This window comes from Lactuca saligna, chromosome 4 (genome assembly GCF_052625555.1).
Source record: "Lactuca saligna cultivar CGN05327 chromosome 4, ASM5262555v1, whole genome shotgun sequence".
NCBI classification, from domain to species: Eukaryota; Viridiplantae; Streptophyta; class Magnoliopsida; order Asterales; family Asteraceae; genus Lactuca; species Lactuca saligna.
The window spans coordinates 66871481-66878465 of record NC_136420.1 but is presented as its reverse complement, the minus strand read 5'-3'; the positions used below and the strand labels follow the sequence as shown (position 1 = coordinate 66878465).

The window sequence follows — 6985 nt, the reverse complement described above, 5'->3', positions numbered from 1 at the left end:
ACCTTCTAGATGAGTGCCAATGATCAGCATATCATCAACATAAAGACATATAACTACTATATAAGTAGGTGTATATTTAGAATAAATACACCTGTCAGCACTGTTGTGCTGAAAACCAAATGTTGTCACAGTGGTATCAAATCTCTCATGCCACTGTTTGGGAGCTTGCTTCAATCCATACAAAGAATTAACAAGTCTACACACTTTGTTTTCTTGTCCAGGTATTACGAAACCTTCAGGTTGCTCCAGGTAAATCTCCTCTTTGAGATAACCATTCAGAAAGGTTGTCTTCACATCCATTTGATGAATGTACAATCCTTTCAAAGCTGATATTGCTATGAGAGTTCTAATTGAACTAATTCTAGCAACTAGGGCATAGGTATCAAAATAATTGATCCCTTCTCGCTGCTTATAGCCCTTTGCAACCAACCTTGCTTTATAGGCAGATATGGATCCATCAGGATGATATTTATTCTTGAATATCCATTTGGATCCTATGGGTCTTCTCCCCTTGGGTAGATCAGCTAACTCCCAAGTTCCATTACCCATAATTGAATCCATTTCGTCATTGATTGCTTCCTTCCACAGAGGAGCATCCCGAGACGTCATGGCTTCAGTGAAGGTCTTAGGATCATCATCCAAATTAATTGAAAGGATGACCTCTCTCGTCACTTTCTTTTGTGTTCCTTCAACCAAATAAGAATAGAAATCATCTCCAAAGGTTTTCTCAATTCTAGCCCTAGTACTTCTCCTTGGTTCCTCCACAATGGGAGGAGGTGGGAGTATTTCTTGAGAGTTACTTGTAGGTGTTGTATGACTAGAGTTTTCTTCATCCTTAGAAAACTTATCCTCAAAGAATTCCACATCTCTGGATTCCAGAACAACACCTGAATCAGTATCAAGTAACCGGTAAGCCTTGCTATTTTGAGAATATCCAATAAATATACTCTTATAAGCTCGTGCTCCCAATTTGGTTCGCTTAGGATCGGGAGTTCGATAATAAGCAACACACCCCCACACTTTCAAATAGTCTAGGTTAGGTTTTCTACCTTTCCAAAACTCATAAGGGCTTGTAGGAATCACACGACTAGTGATCCGATTGTGAACATAACAAGAAGTCAATAATGCTTCCCCCCACATATTGTTTGGTTGACCTGATTGGTTCAACATACAGTTGACCATCTCACAAAGGGTTCGGTTCTTTCTTTCAGCCAAACCGTTCTGTTGGGGAGTGTGTGGTGATGTTCTCTCATGTTTGATTCCATTCTCTCCGCAGAATGTGTCAAACTCTTGGTTGAAATATTCTTCGCCTCTGTCCGAGCGAAGAATTTTGATGTGTCTTTCAAGTTGATTTTCGACCTCATCCTTATATCATTTAAATGCATCAAAAGCTTCATCTTTTGATCTCAGCAAATAAACATGTAGATATCTACTGAAGTCATCACAAAATGTGATGAAATACCTTCTTCCTCCTCGAGTAAGGATTCCATTTAACTCACATATATCAGAATGAATCAACTCAAGTAACGAAGTGTTTCTCTTAACTGATGGAAATGGTTTTTTAGTGAACTTTGATTTTACACATGTTTCACATTTTTCAAAATCTTTTGTGTCATATTTTAACATACCTTTAGTTTGCATTTTTTCAATGTTTTTAACATTAGTGTGAGCTAAACGTTTATGCCATAAAGAAATTGAACAAACAATATAACAAGAAAAAGTTCACTTCATTCACATTAGCAACCAATCCATCAATTACATCATTACCAACACTCAACACACTAGCAACACCACTCTCAACACTAGGACCACTCATATTACCCTCATCACTAAGACATAAACGATACATTCCCGAAGCGTTGTTAGCCCTCCCAACATATCTTCTGCCTTTAGTGATCACAATTTTGCCTCTCTCAAGCACCATCTTGAACCCACCCTTGTCAAACTTGTCCGCAGAAACCAAACCCTTCGAGATAGTAGGAACATGAAGAACATCTCGAAGAGTCACCCATTCACCATGTGTGAACTTCAACCGAACATCACCCCTTCCTAGAACTTCAGCTCTATGGCCATCAGCACAGACGACAACCGTCCCATGAGGCATGGGTTGGTAGGTACGAAAGCTCTCTCGTTGCCCACAAACATGTACAGTGGCTCCAGTGTCCACGAACCAACCTCGAGCATAGATTGCTCGAGTAAGAGAGGAGATCATGAAAATCTCTCCAAGGTTCACACTAGCCACCATGTTAGTTACCTTCTCGACTGCATGTGCAACCGGTACTGATTAGCGATCTTTGCATTCTCTCGCATAGTGCCCAATCTCTCCGCAGACGTGCCAAGGACCGGCCCTTTTTGGCTTTGAGTTAGGATTTTGATGACCCGGTTTCTTGAAGCTTTGTTTCTTGGGCCCAAAATTCTTCTTGTTCTATCCCCCAGATTTGCCTTTGTGGCTAGAACTCCCAGCTGACACATGATGCACACTTTGTCCAACTTTACCTCGCTTGTCCCTGATGCGAGTTTCCTCCTCAATGCGGAGGTGTTTCATCAGATCATCCAAGGAGTAGTCCTCAGATTTGTGCATCATTCTCTTAGAAAAATCTTTCCACGAGGGTGGCAGTTTTGCGATGATCGCACCAACCTGAAAGAGCTCTGGAAGAGAGATGGTGAGTGCGTTCAACTTGTTGACCATGACTTGGAGTTCATGCACTTGCTCCATAATTGGTTTGTCATCAACCATTTGAAACTCAAGGTACTTGGACACAAGGTACTTATTAGTACCTTCTTCATGTGCCTTATACTTGAGTTCCAACGCACTCCATAACTCTTTAGGATCTTTGACCGGCGAGTAAATATCATAGAGTCGATCAGATAGGGAATTCTTGATGTGACCCACACATAATTCCTTGGATTCTCTGCGCAGAATCCTTTGTTTTTCCAGTTCTGTAATGACCACTGGGTCCATAGATTCCCCTTCCTTTGGAATTGGATCATCAGGAATTGGTGCCAGTTTTGGGTCCAACAAAAAGGAGAGCTTCAAGACATGAAGCATGAACTTGACCTTTTTGGCCCAACGAGTGTAGTTCTGACCATCGAATTGGTCAAGTTTGGCAAACTCTTGGTTCATGAAATGGAGGCTAGCAGTAGAGTCCAATAGTCTGTTGACTGATCACAATAAAATAAAAACCTTTAAGATTGTTGTAAATAACAAACTAATAGACGCGCAAGGAAACCGACAAATAATATTGAGAATTATATGTCGATTAATTGCGAATAATAGATCAAATTATTATTATTATATTTACCGAGTTTCATCCAGAAACCAGATCTATCCTTCTCGATTAGATCCGATTATAAGAAAGGTAGAAGAAGACTGTCCTGTTATTGGACGAATTAAACACAAGACAGAAAAGTAAAACCGACCTGTTGATTGTTGATCTTGATCTTGAAACAACTGCACGGATCAGACTCCTGTCCTTAAAGGTTTTTACTTCGCTTGTAATGGCCGTAAGCAACAGAATAAAACCCCATGATTTAATGCAGCTTTATCGATAGTCCAACAGCACTGGAAATCGATAAACACAAAAACCGACTACTTGGAAACAAGGGAAAAACCGCAGAGAGAGGGAGAAAGCTTTCAGATTTCGAGAGTATCCATACGGCTCCTAGGGAGCTGTATTTATAGGTATCGTAACCGTAGAAGGCATCAAACCATTTGACCGGATCGGTCAAACCGGCTTGACCCGAACTCGTCAAAAATAAAAGCTCCTCAGCTCCCAGCGACCGATGCGTCGTGCGCCTAAATCGCGCACTCGTGGCGTCGGCTAGTGCTAGGCTAGGCTAGGCTTGGCGCGCGCGTGGGCTTGGCCCATTCCTTTGATCCACTAAAGCCTTTGAAGGCTTACCAAGGGAATAGACTTATAAACCCACAAAAGTTTCTTCCCCCCACCAATGTGGGATACAAAAGAAATTGCCAACTTGCAATTCCTTTATATATAAAGTTCCAACACTAATGCTATTGCTAATGCTAATGCCGACGAGAAGGTAAAACCTTTAATGCTATATAATCCCTAAGTTTTTTTTTATACGGAAGGGGTAATATGGTCAATTTAGTTTTTTCATTCAGTTTTAATGATTTTCAAAAGAAAAAGTATTATAAAGTATTTAAAAAAATAAATTTTGACAAATATGATATTTTAAAGGATTAAGAACGACAAATATGATACTTAAATATTAGGTTGGATAAATATGATATTTTAACATTTAATAATAACATATATGAAATTCTTTATAATTTTTTTATATCATTTTGCCGGTTGGTTTAATATTGTGATTAGAGTTGCACATTGGCGGTCCCAAACCAGTCTTAAGTCGGCCTCGAAACGGTCATGTCTTTTTTGACGTCGGTCTTGGAATAGCCGGTCTTTTTTAGGACAGGTCCCAAACGGTTTTTTTTTGGACCGGTCTTTTTCGGTCCGATCTTTATTCGGACCGGTCTCGGTCTTTTTCGGTCTTTATTCGGATCGGTCTCGATCATTTTCAGTAAAGTTAGAATGTTCAGCTGAAGTGGTGATACATCTATAGTATTGCACGGGGATAAATGTTAATGTCAAGAGACAACAAAGAACAAAGTGGAAGGTAGTAGGACATGCTAAGATGAAGATGAAACGCAGACTTCTTATGGTTGATCCCTATGAAGTAGTCGTGAAAAACATGAGAAACAGATTTTCTAGGATTGACTCCTATCGAGTAAATGGCGATAGAGTAATTGGCGATAAATTGATATGCATGGTGATTTAAATGAATCAGAAGGTGGTACATGTAGTTAGAGAGCGTTTGTCTCCATGCTACTAGAATAAATTCAAACGTAGTGTGCCATGCTAAATGGACACCGGAAAGAATCTATACGAAGAAATTGAAAGTGGAATTGTTATTGAATACACGATCAAGGCTTTATGAATCCTTATCAAGTAAGCCTTAGAGGATTCTTGTAAGATTATAAGTTTTGATAAATGAGCATAACAATTTTGGTGATTATATGCAATTATGCCACCAAACAAATCTTGAAGACAAGATGTTGCTATATTCTATCATGAAACGAATTACTGTTGGGATATGACTAAGTGGGGGAGAAGAACATGTTGTGAAGAAAATATTCCAGTAGAAGCATTCCTAAGGATCACTTTGATATTGAAAGTTTATGTGGATTATTGATGCCGAAATAAAGGAATGTAAAGTTAAAATATGCTAGAGTAGGCATATGCTTGTTAGGGATTCTAGAAAGAGAATCTAGGAAATTTTGTATGTGCGTAAAGCGCATGGTTGTTCTTAGAGCGCCTGATTGAGACACGAAAATCCTAGTGGAGTTTAAGGAAATTTGTTGTATGTGTTCGGTTGAACACATAAATATTTGTTAAATTGCTTTGTAAATTTTTCTTGTGTGGTGACTTGGGAATTGAGAGGCGATTCTTGAGACAAGTATGCGTAGGTATGAAAAGAAGTAAATGCATGTACTACCGGAAGTGTAGGATCCATACTTGGATTAAGAAGAGTCATAAGGTTACTAAGGCACTAGTAGTGGAGCTGGTTTTGTTTGTTTCCGTCATTACCTGTATTTATAGGTGATGATAGAGACCGATTCGAGATGGTCAATCTCAAAGATAGGGCTGATTCGAGATGACTAATCTCCTAAAGAAATAAGACTTGAAAGAGATATTAGTTTCATCAAAATTCTTCTCTATTCAAAACAAAGCAATTACATCTATATAAATAATAATGCAAATGGCTAAAAACTAGGAAATGAAAAACATGGGTGTAACTGCTAGTCTACTTTTGCTAGAAAATAAATAAATACAATAAATAAATAAATAAAATGTAATAAATACTCATAATAAGGGACATGGAATTCGTAGGCAACATGGCAGCAAAGACGTGGGTAAACCCATGCAAGGGTATTAGTGGCAAATAGTAAACTGTCTTCAAAGAGTGTCACAAAGGCTAGCTTATCAGTGGCGGATTTAGGGGGGTTCCGGGGTGGCACCGGCAACCCCTAATCTTCTGGTGCAACGCCTAATCTTCCGGTGCAACGCCTACTATGAAATCCTGCGTCCGTCCCTGTAGCTTGTTCTAGTGTCACTAAAGGATCTGGCCATGGAGGCGGCCTTATGTATGGCACCAAAACCGTATCAGGTGATGATCAGGGAAAGTGATTTGAATCCTCAACCTTTGGCTAATGAGATATATTCATCAACTCTTAATACCCGTATGCGAAAGGGCCTTTGGTTGTTTATCATTATCTTTGATTAAAAGCTTTCAATTATGTAGTTTTTTTATATATTGTTTTTAAGATTTCAATAAAGAAAGTCAAAATTTACTTTAATCGGCGAGAGACTTGTCTAGTAGGGCAGTGCAATTAAGTCAAGGGTCCAATATATTACCATTTAGCGGGACCAAGAAATAAGTATTGAGTATGAGGTAGAATATATTTTGGAAAGATTATGCAGATTCATATCATGGTCTCAATAGCTTTTTTGAGTTACATTACATCACACCATAATTTGAGCAATATATGTTGGTAGGCAGAATCTTTATATGCACATGTTAGTTAATCCGTGAACAGTAGGATTTTTAAATTTTTTGATGTTATGTATTTATGAAACTTTCAAGATGGGCTTTAGGGTGTAACACAATTTAAACAAAAATCAAAACTTTTAGTTGAGATCATGAAACTGATTCCACTTTATATTAAGAACAAATGCATATTGAAATAATGAAATTTTAAAAAACTTGATTGAAATAGCTGAATCTTGATAAAAATTTAATGTAATGTAGCTCGACGAAGCTCAATGTAGAGGATGACCATTCGTGTTCATCAGTGTAGAGGATGAGATCCTTTGGAAGAGACCTTTTGTTCCTATGACACAAACAAAATTTCAAGCAAGTCAAATATTCTTATTAACACAAGAAATTTACAAAAATAAACTCAAGC

The 6985-nt window shown here is 38.3% G+C and overlaps 1 protein-coding gene across 1 annotated transcript; it reads right to left on the bottom strand.

Moving 5' to 3' along the window:
- Nucleotides 1–2425: 2425 nt before the first annotated feature.
- On the bottom strand, nt 2426–3124 carry LOC145039715 (uncharacterized). Its single transcript, XM_078987734.1, has one exon. It carries the CDS (start codon nt 3122–3124, stop codon nt 2426–2428), a length of 699 nt encoding a protein of 232 aa, XP_078843860.1.
- Nucleotides 3125–6985: the final 3861 nt, after the last annotated feature.

What these genes read in the sequence shown, in the direction of transcription:
- LOC145039715 (XM_078987734.1), bottom strand. Translation starts at nt 3,124, where the DNA reads ATGAACCAAGAGTTTGCCAAACTTGACCAATTCGATGGTCAGAACTAC.